At 38.6% G+C, this 21059-nt stretch overlaps 1 protein-coding gene across 1 annotated transcript in view; it reads left to right on the forward strand.

Moving 5' to 3' along the window:
- The window catches only part of dntt (deoxynucleotidyltransferase, terminal), a 224052-nt gene that overhangs the window by 91460 nt on the left and 111533 nt on the right, over positions 1-21059 (forward strand). Inside the window, exon 7 of the mRNA XM_062058758.1 lies at positions 1881-2013. Coding sequence (XP_061914742.1) covers positions 1881-2013 — 133 coding nt within the window. The remainder of the gene's footprint in view (positions 1-1880; positions 2014-21059) is intronic.

The following is a 21059-nucleotide window of genomic DNA, read 5'->3' on the forward strand; positions in this document are numbered from 1 at the left end:
ATGTCCGGTCCAGTCGATTTGCACCACGGGAAAACAAACCACACCATAGTCCTATAGTCCTGACAGCACTGGCTTAACCTCTTGTCAACGATTGTTGCAAATTTACCTCAAACAGCTTTCGGTTCAAATGTAGCTGAGATTGGGGTATGTTTCCAACAACTAAGAACACAGATGTAATATACTGAGTGAGTTGTTGTTCCCTAATGAAGCTCATGGCTAGTGTTTTATGCACTACACCGGCGCTAGTCCCGTCAGAAATCTGTTTAGCCCCAGTTGAGCCCACCATCATTTTAGGGCTCTATTATGCAAAACCAACTTTTCTTACCTATTGGTAGTTGTTGTTGTGTATTTGGGATCTGCATAACTCCCAAAAATGTACCTTCTCTCATATTTCCTCCAAAGAAGCTTTTTGGAATTTGTGCCATTTGTGACATCCCACTAGTGACGTCAGCATATTAAATATGACCACCTACAAAACAGGACAGGTTTGTGGCAGCCAATCATCTCCGTGGGTCCATCTTTGCTAGGCCTATCACTGGGCTGAGTCCATCTTTCGAAACGCCTTTGAAAACCTCAGCTCCATCTTTTGGACGTCAAATCACAGCTGTCACAGCTGACTCAGCTGTGTCTGGTATTCAAACCCTATTCTCTTTGTCTTTCATTTGGTACCAGTAGAAGGGAAAGTCAAACACAAATACAGATAGACAGAGTAAATATTGAAAGGGTAAAAGAGAACACATTTTTGGATGTAATAATAGATGATAAAGTAAGCTGGAAATCTCATGTAAAAAATATACAAATTAAAGTAGCAAGAAACACGTCAATAATGAATAAAGCAAAACATGTTCTGGACCAAAAATCACTCCATATTCTTTACTGCTCACTAGTGTTACCATATCTGAGTTATTGTGTAGAAATATGAGGAAACAACTACAAACGTGCGCTTCATTCACCAACTGTGTTACAAAAAAGATCAATTACAATAATACATAATGTTGGATATAGAGAACATACAAACCCTTTATTTATTGAATCACAAATATTGAAATTCAATGATTTGGTGCATTTGGAAACAGCTAAAGTTAAATATAAAGCAAACTATAACCTGCTACCCAAGAATGTACAACAATTCTTCTCAACAAAAGAGGAGAAAAATAACCTAAGGGAAAATATAATTTAAAACATGTGTATGCTCGTACAACACTTAAAACCTTTAGCATATCTGTATGTGGAATTAAATTATGGAATGGATTAACCAAAGAAATCAAAGAAAGCACCAATATGATTCACTTTAAGAAACTGATCAAACTACAAGTGTTCACAAAGTACACAGGACAATAATTATGATGAACATCTTGAACCCTTTTTTTGTCTTTTGAGATAAAGATTATTTATGTATTTAATATTTGTTTACTTACTATGGTATATTATTTATTTATTCACTGTTCTGTTACAGAGAACAAGGAAATGGGATAAAATTGCTATGGTATGAAAAGGGGTAGGATTAAATAAACTCAACTTCTTCCTACTCCTTTTCGGACGTGCTGTAATGAAACAACTGGAAATATGTGATGCACTACAGTGTATCGTATGCATGTTCAAAATAAACTGAAACTGAACTACACTGAACTGAACTCTGTGTTGTGGTGACAAAAAACAAACTGTTAAGATACATGAGACGACAACGACATCAGTCCATCAGTCATTGTCTCCAGTGGCTGAGACTGATGTGCACCCGTCATCGCCCTCCAACATCCAGCAAAACATATCACATTGTTCCTCACTTTTAATTCACCCTTACTCTCCACTTCCCCATGAGCAAATGGATGTGATTGATGGCCGACTCCAAGACTAATAACCATATGGTCTTTTCCCCACAGGTTTTCTGCATTATGGCGATATCTCAAGGGCTGTCACTAAAGCAGAGGCTCAAGCCCTGGGAAACATTATTGACGAAGCTGTCCACATGATCACATCTGACTGCATAGTAGCTCTGACAGGTGGCTTCCGCAGGTAGAACACACATCTCCGCCTCTATGTGTTTATGTGGTAGTTAAAACGAAGCAACGTCCTGTTTTGTGCTAATGTTCCACTGACATGTATTATGCACAAGGGAATGTAAAATGTCTATTTTGGTGTGCTTGAGTCTGACAAGGCTACTTCTCATTGCTAACTAGTTCCACAAACATGAAAGGTTGGATGTGCATGCAAAGTCCTTTGAAGCAGGCTGGCCAAACTTGATCCACTTTGGAAACTATGATCCATTCTTCCATTCTCTACCGCTTGTTAATCAATTGAGAAATAGAGGATACATTTTATATATATATATATATATATATATATATATATATATATATATATATATATATATATATATATATATATATATATATATATATATATATATATATATATATATATATATATATATATATATATATATATATATGTCTTAATTAGATTATCCAAAAAATAGTGCTCGATACCGTGGTAGAGCGTAATATGTATGTGTGGGAAAAAAATCACAAGACTATTTCATCTCTACAGGCCTGTTTCATGAGGGGTTTCCTCAATCCTCAGGAGATTTTAATGGAAGCATTCACATACCATGGTTTGTATAGGGCACAGAGCGGGTGGGTACAGGCAGGCGTGGGGGCGTGGTGATTGACTCATGTGTTACCTAGGAGGTGTTTCCTTCTGTGACGGCATGCTGATACAATTTCGCTGCGTTTGTTGAGGGATGACAACTCTGGACGTTATATGATAAACAGTTTCTCTTTTAAGCATAGGTTGCATCTTTTGTTACCACTGTTGTAAGGTGTGCTGGATGCAAGAATTTGCCATGTTATTGAGTATTCAACATTATTGTCTTTGAGATTCCAAATGTGTTTGCTGAGTTCTGTAGTGTTCCGGAGTCTTTTGCATCTGAAAGAAGCCTTGTGATTGTTCCATCTGGTTTTGAATTCTCCCTCAGTTAATCCTACGTATGTGTCGGATGTGTTAATGTCCTTGTGTATTACCTTTGCTTGGTAAACAACTGATGATTGTAAGCACCCCCCGTTGAGAGGGCAATCAGGTTTCTTGCGGCAGTTACAGCTTTTGTCGGTTTTGGAGTCGTTCTGCCTGGTGGTGGGCGGCTCTTTTTCAATTGCTTTATTGTGGTTTGAAATGATTTGTCGCATGTTGTTCATGCAGCTGTAGCTCAATTTAATGTTGTTCTTGTTGAATACTTTTCTTAGGGTGTTGCCTTTGGGGAAGTGTTTGTCGATCAGGGTGAGGAATTTGTGGCCAATATTAGTTGAGACGTTTTTGCTGTATGGGGGGTTGTACCAGATAATGTTGTTTCGTTTTCTGCTCCTTTTTGGTTGGTTTCCTGGCGTGGGTTCGTAGGTGAGGGTGAAGTTGTATCCGCATTCATCAAGTGCTTTTTGGTACGGGGGGGTTGCTTTGTCGAATTCAGCTTTGCTAGATGACAGCATCGATAGTCTTTTATTAATTCCGGTAGGTATTCTTTTCGTGGTGGTGGGTGGGTGGTTGCTGTCATGGTGCACGTATTGGAGTGTTGTGTTGGGTTTCGTGAATGGTTGGTAGCTGTTATTCCTCAGGTTGAAAGTGACGTCGAGGAAGTTGACGGTTTGCTTGCTTGTTATATATACATATAAATACATATATATACATATATATGAATATTTGTATGTATGTATATATATATGTATATGTGTATGTATGTATATATTTATATATATGTGTATATATATATATATATATATATATATATATATATATATATATATATATATATATATATATATATATATATATATATATATATATATATGTGCATGTATGTATATGTATACACTGTATGTGTGTGTATGTATATATAAATTTGTATGTATATAAATATATATGTTTATTTATATATATATAAATATATATATGTATGTATATTAGGGTCGTACGGTATACCGATACTCGTAAAATACCACGGTACTAATAAATCAAAAACGGTACTATACTCCCTTTGAAAAATACTGGTTCCTTCTTTCTTTTTTTTTACGGGCCGGACGGCATAACATTGCTTGTTTTACGAGCAGAGGAGCATGTTCGGCAGTGTACAATCACAGCGTACTTACAAGCAGACAATGTGTCGACAGAACAGGGAGAATGGACGCATTTTAGCTTAAAAACTAACGATAAAGGTAAAGTTATAACACTAAACGCCGCTCTTCAAAAGGTGCTTTAAACATGGTTAGCAAGCTCGCGGTTAACGTTCATCTGCAGTCGGCAGTGTTTTAGCTACTTCTAAATCACTAATCCTGGTCTCCATGGCGACAAGTAAATTTCTTACAAGTACCATCCCTGCTAAACATGCTTCACTACACACTGTAGGAGGATACAATAGTTCACCGCTAACAGGCTAACGCTCCATAATGTAAACAAATGCCATAGTTGGATCTACACCTGACATCCACTGTAATGATATCAATCAAGTACAAGAGTGTATCTAGTCGATACTATAAGGATTACATCGATACTTTTTTACTGTCACAAAATATTTTTTCCTTTAAAAAATGTTTTTAATTATATTTATGAACTCAGGTAGTACGTCTCTGGACACATGACGACTTTACTCATGACCAATGTATATTATATGACCTTGTAACTACTTGGCATCGGATTGATACCCAAATTATCATCCAAAACTAATGTAAAGCATCCAAACAACAGAAGAATAAGTGATTTTTACATTTTAACAGAAGTGTAGATAGAACATGTTAAAACAGAAAATAACCAGATAATAACAGCAAATGTACAAGTAGATGAATAATCAATTTTTTACAGCTTGTCCCTCATAATTTTGACAAAGTAGAATGAGAAATGATACAATATGTTACTGCATATGTCAGCAGACAAATTAGGAGCCTTTGTATGTTCAGTATTTTATCTAAGGCCAAAATTGTTGTGGTCGGGGGTGGGGCGGGGCGGGGGCATGGTTGGGGGCGGGGGCCGTGGTTGAGGGCGTGGTTAAGAGGGGAGGAGTATATTTACAGCTAGAATTCACCAACTCGAGTATTTTATATATATATATATATATATATATATATATATATATATATATATATATATATATATATATATATATATATATATATATATATGTGTATGAAATACTTGACTTTCAGTGAATTCTAGCTATATATATATATATATTTATTTTATTATACATATAAATAAAATAAATACTTGAATTTCAGTGTTCCGGAGGCTATCCAGTAGATGGCAGTATTGTCCTGTTTAAGAGTGTCACAACACTGCTGTTTACGGCAGACGAACTGCTTTACGGTAGACAAAAACGTGACTGCTGTTGTTGTGTGTTGTTACCGCGCTGGGAGGACGTTAATGAAACGGCCTAACAATAAACCCACATAAGAAACCAAGAACTCGCCCTCGATCATTCTACAGTTATAACGTGATTGGGCAGGCACGCTGTTTATATCGTGGGAAAGCGGACGTGAAAACAGACTGTCACCGCTGTCCCCACTCAGGTCCGCATGGAGCTGGAGGGGGCGTGGCCTCCAGCTCCGGCTGAATTCCGGGAGATTTTCGGGAGAAAATTTCTTCCGGGAGGTTTTCGGGAGAGGCGCTGAATTCCGGGAGTCTCCCGGAAAATCCGGGAAGGTTGGCAAGTATGGTGTACGCCTGAGTGTTTCTTTCTGTAGTCTTCTTTTTCATGGCAAATGACATTTTACACCTGCCTTTGCATTCCCGAACCAGGTGAAGCATGTTAAAAAAATGAATAAATAATATATTAAAAAAATACATTTTAAAAATTGTGTTCTGATTAGGGATAAAGCTAATTACAACATTTACGCTTTAAAAGTGGGGTAAAAAAATCATAGCATTTTTTCCTAAAGTCCCCTATTGAAATTATTAGATCTAAATGTGTTTTTTAAGTATAAAAAACACTCCTGTTAAAATAAAATAGTACATACACTCACTCATTTTGTTGAAATATGGGATATGCTACTATGACAAAAATGATAAATATGGAAAAAAACATAATAGAATAAACCTTTTATGGTTACTAAGACTCAAGGGACTCAATCATAGGCGCCGATCTACATCTCTGCCAGTGGGTGCTCGGTGTGTGTGTATTAAAAAAATTATAAAAATATGTTTAGCGAAGTTAATATTTAATTTGATTTGTGGCTTTATTATTTTGTAAAACGGACCAAAATCGCCACAAAATTAACTACAACAAGATAGATTTTTAAAAAATTATTTTAAAGATTGAAAGTTGCCATCAATCCCACGTGGGTGCACAGCATTGTCCGTGGGTGCTCGGGCCCCGAAGCACCAACGGGATCAGCGCCTATGGACTCAAGGGACCCATTTGGGTTTCAATGGTCTTAAATATATAATCTTCTGCAGAGACCCCGGATGGTTAAAAAGCGTAGAAAAACTGAGGTCAAGCACCATATTAATCTATGATAGTTTTCTGATTCTTTGTAATGGTAAACCTCCGACTCAGAGCTTTTACCCACTGAGTGCTGCTCTTTGCTCCTTCTGTCCCTCTGTCTTTGTTTTGCACTTTTCTTTATGTGTGCTGTATTTTGCCCGAGTAAATTTGGAGCACTCTGGTCTGTGGCGTTGTAAAAAGTCCAGTCATAACCAATAGTGTTTGTGGTAAATAATTCAGAAGCAGCAGTATAGGAGCAGAAAGGGGAGGCACTTAAGTCAACAGCGGTGACAGAGCTGCCACCGCTTCGATATTGGTCTCTAATAGTGCTTGGGCGACAAACACATTACATGCTCCCAAGGAACTTTCCACCTTGTGACTTATTTTCTTCTTTGTATAGGGTCTATTTTGAGTCAGACAATATTTGTTGTTGTCTACCACTGTTATTGTTGTACTATATACTTATAACTGACTAACATGTGATGTTTTAATTTTTTTAATTCACTTAGTACAAAAAGTGCTTTGGTGTTAAAAAAACAAAAAACTGCTGTAATTTTTGTATTTTATAGTGTAGATTGTTGGAAAAGGCTTTTTTTTTTTTTTTTTTAAATATGTCTTGTCCAGCCACTCAGGCAAATCATATTCTTGATGTAGATGCCCATATCTGATGTACAGATTTACTTTACAAAAGAGAATCAGAATCAGAAATACTTTAATAATCCCAGAGGGGAAATTAAGATTTTCAGCATAATCCCATTCAAGAGCAGACAAACATTACAGGGAGACAGAACAGGATCGCTGATGGGTCTGCCAAATTCGGGCGCCCCTTACAAAAAAGGTCAGAAACAGGTAAACACTGTCTAAGCCTGGGCCCCTGGAGAGGGGGTCCAGACTGAGGCCAAGGGGAAAAAAAACTAATAGCCATATCACACATAAACATGTGTGTAAGAGGGAAACATCAAATAACACAAAGGACATCAAAGACATTAAAAGATCAGAGCTGATGCAATCAGTCACTTCTACACAGCCACAAAAGTAAAACAACAACAAAAAAACTAAACAACTAAAAAAAACATGTATACACTGTGGTGGCCTCTGCGCTGTTCCACGCCATCGTCTGCTGGGGTGAAGGGAGCATGGCCAGAGACAGGAGCAGACCCAACAAAGCAACCAAGAGAGCCAACTCCACTCTCGGCTGCCCACCAACTCTCAGCCAGTGTCCAGTCTGGGTGGATGAGCGAGGACATGTCTTAAGGAGATTGAGGTGTCCGATAAATGCTCATTCAGCCAAGACACTGTGAAGCTTGTCCGTCCCGGCGCTCAGCGCCAGCTCCGCAGCCCTGTCTCTTCATCTGCATCTCCTCCAGACTCTCCAAATGGACTCTGGTGTGGCAGAGACCCAGCAGCTGGTCTCCATGGCCAAAAGGAGACAGATCCAAAAGTTCACAAAAAAAGCACCGCAGAAAGTCACGAAAGTGCCACCCCTTGTCACACAGTCCCAAAGGGTCCCGCACAAAAAGGCAAAAAAAAGACATAAAAACAAGAGGGAAACATCAGGAACATACAATTATGATACAAGAGCACAGAGCTCCTGTCAAAAGCAGCCACTACAGTGGTGCCATTTTGAAAAAATAAATAAATAAAAAATAAAAATAAACATGGGATACTTCTCTTGTTGCCTTATTTGTATTTGACTTTAATAAGTGAATATAATTAATGTTCGGTGCAGCCAGACCGGAGCAGGAAGGGATAGAAAAATGGAAAAAAAAAGACAATTGTGGAAATTGTGGGCACAAAATGGGCATAAGCCAAAGACAACAACAAAAAACAAAAACAACAACAACAACAGAACAACATCAGCAACTACGATGTGTTCAAATATGCTATGCAAACTTATAGCAAAGAACCAGTTACTGAATTAGATAGAAATAACATTGACTATAATTGCACTACAAATGCAGCAATAAAAGTACCAATAGACATAACACTATCGATAGTTTATAAGAATAATAATTACCTATATTATCAACATTAGAATTGCTTTAAATGCAACAAAACTAAAATGTAATGACAACTTGAATTGCAAAAGAAAGCAAATTAAGAGGAGTGGGTGAAAGAGGAGCGGACTATATTAACCTCATACATTATTATGGTAAAAATAGGTTTAGGGGAACTGCACTTTTTTTTAAAATGTTGCCTATTATTTACAATCCTTATGTAAGAGAAGACCACATATGTTTTTTTTTTTTTTAATGCATTTTAAATAGTAAATAAATGCGATCAAAAGTCTGTTTACAATGGAGCCGGTGAGAGTTGCTCCATTCTGCCTATAAAAGCCCTTAAACATCTAAACACCTCCGTTAAGGTTTTATATACACTCCATACTGCAAGTGTAATGTAATCACAATAACATTTAATATTTACGTATTTTGCTTAATTCAAGTGGCGCATTAATTTCAAAAACGCATCACAAAGTTTGCTTTTTTGCAACAACATCACTGATTTCTGCTCACTGCAGACTTCATGAGAGCCAACAAACATAATACAACATCACTCACTGTGCAATGTCTGCTGTCATTAGAATATTGACTGATAGGATCTCGTAATATTCCCGTTTAGATGAAGAATGACTCACAAATTTTTGCGGAAAAAGGGGAGGGGTGAAAACAAGCGTCTCTTCGTGTCGTCCTCGCCATATCCGGGTCTAAATTGTCTGTCAAAGTGTACCAAGTTGTCAGAATATGTCCTCATCCTTCTACTTCCCAGGTGAGTGGCATTAATTCTGATCTAGAATAAACTTCCACAAACAATGGAAGTTGATGATGTCAACATTGGTACACAAACTTGTGATCACTGGCGCTGCTATAAATAGTTTGTCTGCGTTAGCGCTTATAATAACAATATCATTCATACTTATTGAGTCACGAAAGAAAAGGGAGTATTGTTGGCGCTTTTTGGATGGTTATTTATTGGGTGTCATAGGCGGAATAGAGGACCTTCCATTGGCTCCGCTGTAAGCAGACTTTTATTTACGTTTATTTATGAGTTAGAATGCAGTAAAAAAAAACAACATTTGTCGTCACGTCTTTCATAATGCTTGAACGATAGGCAAAATTCCCCCCAAAAATTGCAGTTCCCCTTTAAGCTTTATCAGTGTGTTGTGTTTCTCCCCAGTTTTCCCCCAAGGGGACCACGTTAATATGTTTGATTAAACGTGATTATATGTGCAGTCAATTTGTATTTGGATATGGATGTGTGTGTATGTGTGTATTTGTGTGCATGCATATGCACCTATGTGTGCCCGTATGTACCTATGTATGTATGAATATACGTGTGTATGTGCATATGTATGTATGTTTGGGTGTACACTATATTTGTCTCCCGTTATGTGCAGGTGCCAAAGTAGAGCCCCATGTTAGAAAACAATGGTAAGTATGAAAAGCGCTAACCCAAGGGTAGTTTTATACCAGATTTGCACTATCTTTAAATTGAAGTAGAGTGATTTATATGTTTTGTTGGCCATACCAAGTGGCCACAATAATATAATGACATTAAGCTCATCACACTGTAAATTGGAAGCCCAGGCATGTTTGTTACTGGATACTTTGTAATACGCTTCTGCCTTGAAGACTTTGTATTTGTAAGTAATATGCAACTATAATTATTTGATACTAGTTTATATTGACAATTTTAATGTTTTAGGCTGAAATATTGTCCCTACATCTGCGGTCCCTTCCAGGGTTTCACCTTGTTCCCATTGGGTGGAGTTTTTTCTTGCCCTGATGTGGGATCTGAGCCGAGGATGTCGTTGAGGCTTGTGCAGCCCTTTGAGACATTTGTGAATAAGGGCTATATAAAGTAAACTTTGATTGATTGAAAAAAAGTTAGGTGGCAAATAAAGCGTGTCGCTGTGAATGTTAAAAATATGCTCCATTTCACTTGACTTGAGCGGTATTTATGATGGCATCATCTCATATAGCACACTAGCTCTTTACGTCAAAGTGCTGAGTGACAGCTAGAATGATGTCTGATTATGTAAATAACTGCTCCTCAAGGGAAAATCCGGTAAAAGAGATGAGGGGAAAAAAAGATTAGAGCATCACGGATAGTTAACATCCAGATGATGGGAAGCAACAGTACACGTTTTATGGGACAGGAGCCTGCTGAAAAGCATAACTGGGCCTATGAGAGAGCTTTTATGACTTCACACTCGGCAAGATGAAGCACACATTAAATCCTTTTCATATTTGGCACAGGCTTGGGTGTTGGGCAGTGTGGTATTCCTTGAAAACTAATTGGACTCCAACAGAGGTATAATCACAAAACAACTACTGGTGACTTGCACGGCATCAGTGAGTTAATATTTACCTTCATCTTGAAATGCAGCTTCTTTTTTTTCATAAAAAAATAGTGGTTGTTGGTTCTGGGTCTGTTAGACCAAAACAGTGTAAGTGCTAATTTAAATGCCAGCATTGCCACAAATAACTTGTGAATTATCTTCATTGCGGAAGAGCTCCCTTTTAAATTAATACAAATATATTTTCATAGAATTTACCAGCTATGTGCTGATTCTCTTTGTAGTGAAATAGCCAAACAGAGACAAAGACAGTGGATGAATGACAAGAGGCTTCACTCCGTTTAGTTAACCAGCTGTAGAACAGAAAAGTTATGGGCACAGTTTGATGAAACATCCAGGAAATGCCATAAGGAGCAAAGTGATTCTATGTTGGTGGTGATGTGGATTTGTTACTTATTGAGAGGTTTCGGCAGCAGTAACACTTCTGGTGTGATTCTGACCATCAGGATATCTGGAGCAATTCTCATATCTCACATAAAGGAAAGGGATTCAAAAATATTTCTCCTGTATTTATAGTCCAATTATCAAGCATAATGATGTCAGATTTACATTAAAAACATTAAAGCAACACTAAGTAACTTTTCAACCATCATTGAATATTTTCAGAACTTTTGGGATGATACATTGACTTACAACTAGTTGAATGATACCTCTTTCATGGCCTGACGGGGTGTGTATCACTTTTGATGGCACATTGAGGAGGGCGGCATGAACCCCTCCATACAGAAAAAACCTACAAATGTGCTGACTTGTTATACGGCATACATCACTCCCCTTTCCCCATTCGTTACAAAGACCGAAATTGATGCGAACGCCTGCATGCCACCAGAAAACAAAAAGAAGAACGCCTACTGTATGTGCAATTACTGCTATCATGGCGGAAGCTTCAAAACAACCAACAAAACGAAAAGTTTTGTGTGAAGAGACAAAACGGAGAATACCCGGATAAAAGGACAGTCAGGATCAACATTGTCCCGGCTTTTACTTGCTGGCAGAGCTCAAAGACGGGGAATTTCAGACCAATGATGCCTTAGCTCTGTTCCTGCTGGACTAGTAAGTGACTTTCGATGCTCAAATCAAAATGATAATGCTATTGTTAGCTATCCGAAATGTGCGTGGTAGCTATAGATAGCCACCAGGTTGATAGTTTCACTACTACTTCCTTGGAAAAAAAACTATCCTACCGGTCTTTCTTTGTTTCGGACCTGCATCCACCCCGATACATTCTTGGTAGTAGCGTCATGTTTGTAGCACAAGCCAAGATAATTTATTGATAGTGTCTGCTATTTAACATCAGCATAGCCATTAGAGACGTAATATTTGTGCCAATATTACAGCGGACATCATGTCAGTATGACGCTATATGCGCTAGTCATCATGGGAAATGTGGTCATCTTCTGGCAAAACACTTTCACTTTGGTCCACTGGCCATTCCAAAATCAACCAAAACGGAACGTTCCTAAGTGGGTCTTTAAAGAGGCTGTAACTCTACTCAGCATCAAGGGTTGGAATTGGGGGTTAAATCACCAAAAATTATTCCTGGGCGTGGCACCGCTGCTGCCCACTGCTCCCCAATGCTCCCCTCACCTCCCAGGGGGTGAACAAGGGGATGGGTCGAATGCAGAGGACAAATTTCACCACACCTAGTGTGTGTGACAATCATTGGTACTTTAACTTTGACTTAACTGTAGACTCTACAGTGTACAAACTAGACAATAACCGTGTAACATGTCTCTGCAAACATTATTTTGGCAACATTGTGACAAGCAGACCAGCCAATAAGACATGCCCACATCCTCTTCCTAATCATACAGAAAACACATTTGTAACACATTTTAATGGAAACATATTAATATTTATTTTCCGTTTTAATTATTCCCTTTTTTTTTTTTTTTTCCATTAATGCGAGTTAAGCTTTGCCTCACCTGCCTACCCTGACAACATGTCCCTGGTGTCCACGTGCTATTAGCACAAATGCCATGTGGATATATTTCATACGTTTGCTAATTTTATGCTAAAAACTCACACCTGTTACTTTAAGTCCTCTTACCCTTCGCCATTGGAAACCCTACACAACATTTTTTGCCTGCAATGGACCAATACACATTTTGAGTAGGGATGTCCGATAAATGCTTTAAAATGTAATATCGGAAATGATTGGTATCAGTTTAAAAATTATCGGTATCGGTTTCAAAAAGTAAAATGTATGACTTTTTATATGGCCGCTGTGTACACGGACGTAGGAAGAAGTACAGAGCGCCAATAGACCTTAAAGGCACTGCCTTTGCGTGCCGGCCCAGTCACATAATATCTACGGCTTTTCACAAACACAAGTGAATGCAAGGCATACTTGGTCAACAGCCATATAGGTCACACTGAGGGTATAAACAACTTTAACACTGTTACAAATATGTGCCACACTGTGAACCCACACCAAACAAGAATGACAAACACATTTAGGGAGAACATCCGCACCATAACACAACATAAACACAACAGAACAAATACCCAGAACCCCTTGCAGCACTAACTCTTCCGGGATGCTACAATATTGACCCCCCGCTACCCACACCCACCTTAACCCCCGCCCCCTCCAACCCCGCCCACCTCAACCTCCTCATGCTCTCTCAGGGAGAGCATGTCCCAAATTCCAAGCTGCTGTTTTGAGGCATGTTAAATAAAGTAATGCACTTTGTGAATTCAATAATAAATATGGCAGTGCCATGTTGGTATTTTTTTCCATAACTTGAGTTGATTTATTTTGGAAAACCTTGTTACATTGTTTAATGCATCCAGCTGTGCATCACAACAAAATTAGGCATAATTATGTGTTAATTCCACGACTGTATATATCGGTATCGGTTGATATCGGATTCGGTAATTAAGAGTTGAACAATATCTGAATATTGGATATCGGCAAACAAGCCATTATCGGACATCTCTAATTTTGGGTAGTTCAATATATGCATTAGTAGATTTAGAATTGAAAATAGACAAAACATTTAGTTTATTTTCAGAGTTTTAACAAGAAAAATGACCAAACAGTCAAGCTGTCGTCCGCTTCAGAACAAAGTCGGATTTGTTGACGCCACAGACATTAGCCTAAATAAAAGGACAGCTGTAGAAGAAGAGGTGACAAGTCTTAAAATGATGTCGTTAAGGGAGATTAAAACAGATTGAAAACACAGCTTCTGCCATTAATGTACGTGAAACACTCACATTGGCGTCTGTTGTCAGGACTAAAGGCTTCATTATGCATCGCCTGTGAAGGTGACGCATAATGAAGCCGGTGTGAGCGACGCCAGCTTGCTCTTCCCCTTCCGGACCCTGTGGTGGAGCTTGACGTGCACCCTCCAAAAAAACAACAACTTTTCACTTATAGTGTAGAGGCAAAACTGAAGGTGATGTGGCACATCACTGCAACAGAAGCTATTTCTACTCTGCTACTTTTAACTGCGCCTGAACTTTTCCTTCCTCACATTTTTTGACATTTCCAGCAGCTACACTTCCCACATCTGTATTATTCATACATGTCACCCCATCAGCCACACATATTTGTAAATAACCATTCATATTTCATACACTTTGTGCTGAAACACTTAATAATTGATCATTTTTCCTCACGCAATAAGCTGAATTTACACTCTCTATTTTGGTCTAGAATGACTTTGCACAGTACATTAACAATCTATCATAGCAATTATTTACCAGTCTAGGCAACATTTGACTATATTTCCCAAGACCTGGGGCCTAAACTACTTGGATCCAAACGCGCTAAATAGCGTGTGCGAACTAGAAAATTGTGCACCATTAGTGGGCGTGATGCATGTGATCTACTGAGACTGTGTGTACAATTGAAAAGTGGTGCGTTATTTAAATGGGAAGGAACTTTATTGTTGTTGCTGCAGTACAACATTTGTTTTTGGTATCATCCAAGAACAGAGATACAGTATACACGGTAGACAGAGCAGGGAGACTGATGGGTCGCTACCTTAGAAAGGTAGGAAAAAAGGTCAACCTGGGGGAAGGAGGAGGAGGAGGACAAAAAATCATATCTCAAACTACAACACAAGTTGGCATGTTGTGTAAATTGTAAATAAAAACAGAATACAATGATTTGCAAATCCTTTTCAACTTATATTCAATGGAATAGACTGCAAAAACAAGATATGTAATGTTCGAAATGAGAAACTTATTTTTTTTTGCAAATAATCATTAACTTACAATTTAATGGCAGCAACACATTGCAAAAAAGTTGGCACGTGGGCATTTTTACCACTGTGTTACATGGCCTTTCCTTTTAACAACACTCAGTAAACGTTTAGGAACTGAGGAGAGCAATTTTTGAAGCTTTTCAGGTGTAATTCTTTACCATTCTTGCTTGATGTACAGCTTAAGTTGGCTATAAGCGTATTTTACACTTCATAATAGGGATGGGCGATACCACACTTTTAGGATTCGATTCGATCCCGATACTTTTTCTTGCATTTTCATCGATACCGATACCGATACCGATACCAATAATTTCTTATTGGCAATTTTTTGTCAGTCAAAAATATTATTACTATTGTTATTATTTAAGACAAATCACAAGACAAATACAGACCATTTATACCACATTTATTATGGTCAATATATAATAAAAGTAAAATTAAAATGAATAACATAAATATGAAAAATAAATTAAATATTATATATAATAATAAGTATATATTATATATAATAATAATTAAATATTAGGGCTTTCCAATTAACAGTCAAATCCGAATTGCAAGAAGCTGCAGTTATTTTTTAAAGTTTGTGATATAATTAGCAATTAATGAAATATGAAATAGGCTAATGTTTTCGAAATGTAAGAAATCATGTCACAGATTAAAACCAAAATCACATTCAATCATATATTCAAGATTTTCTTGGAAAAAAATAAAACTGTAATGCAAAGATGAAGAATCTCCAAATTGTATCTCTTTCTTATCTTGTTTTAAATACTCAAGCAATTTTCAACTAACAGTGAATTCCCCTGTGTGGAAATTATTTGAATTTAGGATAATCATTTAAACATCCATCCATTTTCTACCGCTTATTCCCTTCGGGGTCGCGGGGGGCGCTGGAGCCTATCTCAGCTACAATCGGGCGGAAGGCGGGGTACACCCTGGACAAGTCGCCACCTCATCGCAGGGCCAACACAGATAGACAGACAACATTCACACACTAGGGCCAATTTAGTGTTGCCAATCAACCTATCCCCAGGTGCATGTCTTTGGAGGTGGGAGGAAGCCGGAGTACCCGGAGGGAACCCACGCAGTCACGGGGAGAACATGCAAACTCCACACAAAAATATTCAGTAAACATTACTAAAAAAAACAAAAAACAATGCCTGTTTTAAGTCAACAAATGGACAACACTGGATATGCCTGGCTGCATCGCTGTCGGCTGGCTGTGCGTGTGTTGCACGTTGACGACGCTCATTCGCTGTCTCCTGTCACGTGACTGGGCCAGCTCTATACTCTGCCAGGTACAGGGGTGTCCCAGCACATAGTAAGTTAAATAAGTCATCAAAAACATCTGAAAGTGATGCTTGCACCCCCCACACGCCGTTTTTTGGTTTATATCGATACTTTTTTCAGAAAAGTGATGCCAAATGAGTAGCGTGTGGGTATCGATATATCGATACCACAGGACCGATACGCACATCCCTACTTCATAATGCGCCACACATTTTCAATGGGAGACAGGTCTGGACTACAGGCAGGCCAGTCTAGTACCCGCACTCTTTTACTACGAAGCCAAGCTGTTGTAACACGTACAGAATGTGGCTTGGCATTGTCTTGCTGAAATAAGCAGGGGCGTCCATGAAAAATACTTTGCTTGGATGGCAACATATGTTGCTCCAAAACCTGTATGTACCTTTCAGCATTAATGGTGCCTTCACAGATGTGTAAGTTACCCATACCTTGGGCACTAATAAGTTAAAGTTAAAGTAAAAGTAGTGAATTAAAGTGAATTACATTTTATATAGCACTTTTTCTCAAGTGACTCAAAGCGCTTTACATTGTGAAACCCAATATCTAAGTTACATTTAAACCAGTGTGGGTGGCACTGGGAGCAGGTGGGTAAAGTGTCTTGCCCAAGGACACAACGGCAGTGACTAGGATGGCGGAAGCGGGGCTCGAACCTGCAACCCTCAAGTTGCTGGCACGGCTGCTCTACCAACCGAGCTATACCGCCGCTCAAAGTACCAATGATTGTCACACACACACTAGGTGTGGTGAAATTTGTCCTCTGCATTTGACCCATCCCCTTGCTCACCCCCTGAGAGGTGAGGGGACCAGTGGGCAGCAGCGGTGCCACGCCCGGGAATCATTTTTAGTGATTTAACCCCCAATTCCAACCCTTGATGCTGAGTGCCAAGCACACCCCCATACCATCACAGATGCTGGCTTTTGAACTTTGCGCCTGTAACAGTCTGGATGGTTCTTTTCCTCTTTTCCTCACAACGTCCACAGTTTCCAAAAATAATTTGAAATGGAGACTCGTCAGACCACAGAACACTTTTCCATTCTGCATCAGTCCTTCTTAGATGAGGTCGGGCCCGGCGAAGCAGGCGGCATTTCTGGGTGTTGTTGATAAATGGCTTTCGCTTTGCATTGTAGAGTTTTAACTTGCACTTACAGATGTAGCGACAGACTGTAGTTACTGACAGTGGCTTTCTGAAGAGTTCCTGAGCCCATGTGGTGATATCCTTTACACACTGATATTGGTTTTTGATGCAGTACCAACTGAGGGACCGAAGGTCACGGGCATTGCTGCTTACGTTCAGTGATTTTTCCAGATTCTTGGAACCTTTTGATGATATTACGGACTGTAGATGGTGAAATCCCTAAATTCCTCACACTAGCTGGTTGAGAAATTTGCTCACGCATTTGTTCACAAAGTGATGACCCTCGCCCCATCCTTGTTTGTGAATGACTGAGCATTTCATGGAAGCTGCTTTTATACCCAATCATGGCACCCACCGTTTCCCTATTAGCCTGTTCACCTGTGGGATGTTCCAAAAAAGTGTTTAATGAGTATTCCTCAACTTTCTCAGTCTTTTTTGCCACTTGTGCCAGCTTTTTTGAAACATGTTAAAGGCATCAAATTATAAATGAGCTAATATATGCAAAAAATAACAAAGTTTACCAGTTCGAACGTTAAGTATCTTGTCTTTGCAGTCTATTCAATTGAATATAAGTTGAAAAGGATTTGCAAATCATTGTATTCTGTTTTTATTTACGATTTACACAACGTGCCAACTTCACTGGTTCTGGGTTTTGTATATGAGGTTTTTGTGTGTACTACTGGCATTATGTACCCCTCCACATTCATGTTATTGTGCTCTCCAACCTGTGTGCAATTTTGTTGAACAAACAGCACACATTTACAATCTGTAACACCTTCACAGACAACATAAACTATTTTGAGAGCACTGTTGCGCCGCAGGGATGCAGTGGATCGTCACAACTGCAGCGCATTCAAGTGTCTGGAATTATCTAAATGCAAGAAAATAATGGTTTTGTTGGTAAAAGTTAATTTGAGGTTAAAAATCATGCCTCTCACCTGGATAGTAGAAGCTTGTGGCTATATACCGAAAAATTGGTCAAATTAGACGCGGAGATGGCAAGAAAGAGGTTTGTTTGCACCCACAATTTTTTAACCCTTTGCGAAGATCATGATAAATTCTTTATCTAAATGGGAAGGTATGGACTTCCCATCAGTTCTTATCCCATGAGAAGTGTTTGTTTTATTGTGTGTCTCTCATGAAGTCTGCATGATTAGTCAAAGTTGTTATTGAAGGAAATAGTGAACGTTGTGATGTGTCTCTGAAATGAATGCGCCGCTGTATGCTTAAAATGAGCAAAATACGTATATATGTCATGTTATTAGGAATGTGTCCGTTACTACATTACATACTTACAGTGTGTATTTAAACGTTGATGGAGGTGTTTGGATATTTTTTAAATGATAAATAAATGATAAATGGGTTATACTTGTATAGCGCTTTTCTACCTTCAAGTTACTCAAAGCGCTTTGACAGTATTTCCACATTTACCCATTCACACACATTCACACACTGATGGCGGGAGCTGCCATGCAAGGCGCTAACCAGCAGCCATCAGAGGCAAAGGGTGAAGTGTCTTGCCCAAGGACACAACGGACGTGACTAGGAAGGTAGAAGGTGGGAAGCGCTTTAAAGGCCAAATAGAGCGACTCCCATTGACTTTATCGTTAGCTGACTTTTACGAATGTTTATTTACAAGTTAGAAAGCATAAAAAAAAGAAAGACATATGTGTTCTTATCTTACATTATTGTGAATAATAGGCAATATAAAAAAATGCAGCTCCCCTTTAAATGAAAAAACTAATGGCATTAACAAAACTCCAGCATCCATTGAATTTGTTTTAGTAAGCCCATTAAGTGATCCAGCAGCTATACAATAATAACATGATATTGCTGAATAGACGATATGTCTAATAGTTTTAATTTACAGTCCAAATATGTTGACACACATGGATGGAGTGACCGCCGTAAACACCAATCATTTTATTCGGGCCGGTAAAAAGTTTAACTCCACAAACATATAGACCGTTTACACAAATGTGTTCCTGTTCTAATGGTAACACCAGCTCGCCAATGTTGTTCTTTTTATATTTTCTGTTAACAGCTCCTTTAAGAGACGGCAATCCTCTGCTCACAAGTTTAGTAGATCAGCTTTGCATGTGATGTGCATGCACCAAAACACATGCAAATCTGGGGCCGTACTTATCAAGCTTCTTAGAATTACTCCTAAGAAGTCTGCTAAGAGTTGACTTAAGAGTAAATAAATTCTTCGCTGAAAGCTGCACTTAAAAGTTAGTTATCAAGCGTCTTACTCACACTTTCAGCGAAGTGTAGGACTGAATCTTAAGTGTCACACCCAGAGCTGAATTACGACATTACTATGTGCCGTAAACGCAATTTTAGGTGACGTCATTTCTGTGTCCATAGAAATGACCAATCACGGAAGGGAATCCGTTGTCTAAGAATAAAGAAATATCTTGGAAATATTTAAGTGGACAATGGGAGTGTATATTTTGACAATAAACTACAAAATAATACCAAACAAACTAGTCCCCGCCGGCACTCACGCTACCGCTCCCTCTCTTCTATCGCCCACACACTCACTGACGTCACTCACCTCACGGCCACACACATACGCTACTGTCATAACATTTTCTTTCCAATTCATTAATTAGGCAACTAATTTGAAACTGGTGTGGGTGGCTCTATATATACTAGCCCACTGCAGCCACATGCAGAAATCAACAAGGAATCGAAAAGTATTAAATCTGTGACAAAAATAATATCCGCTCTGTCTAAACGATACCGTTTGATCAGCTGCTCGTCATCAAAATAAAAAAAAAACATTGTTCCGTTCCCTGAACGTTCGCGCACGTCTCTCTCGCCTCAGTGCCATCCCCTGCTGGCAACTCCTAACCACTTAAGACACCTCTGAAGGTCTCTTAAATATCGTGGAGAGTAGGAGTGATTCTTAGACTTAAGAACGTTGATAAAAAGCTTTTATTCTTAAGTTTGAGAGTAGGACTACATTTCGCAAATTCTCAGGACTTAAGTGTAAAATGGCACTCTAAGAAGCTTGATAAGTACGACCCCAGGCCTTTAGTGTGTTACCATCCGTTTTTGTGCTCACTTAAGCTCTGGTAGTGGAAGTAGCTGCACTGCCCAGCTACATACTAATGCACAGAAACACACACACACACACACACACACACACACACACACACACACACACACACACACACACACACACACACACACACACACACACCACACACACACACACACACACACACACACACACACACACACACACACACACACACACACACACACACACACACACACACACACACACACACACACACACACTTGTTACCTTCTTGAGACCTCAGAAAAATGCTAACCTCTTTAGGACCACCCTTTCTAGATATATAAAGATTTATATTTACAACATTATAATTATAATATGTACATACTATGCAAATATAAACATGGAAAGCTTTTAGTTAATCTTATTTAAAACAATTTTTATTACAGTATGTCTCTATATACGTATTTATTTAAATTTTAAAAAATATTTTTTTGCCAGAGGGGCGCATTTAAATTTCTTACACACACTTGTTATTACATATGTTGGC

The sequence above is a fragment of the Entelurus aequoreus genome, linkage group LG09, assembly GCF_033978785.1.
Source record: "Entelurus aequoreus isolate RoL-2023_Sb linkage group LG09, RoL_Eaeq_v1.1, whole genome shotgun sequence".
Classification (NCBI taxonomy): Eukaryota; Metazoa; Chordata; class Actinopteri; order Syngnathiformes; family Syngnathidae; genus Entelurus; species Entelurus aequoreus.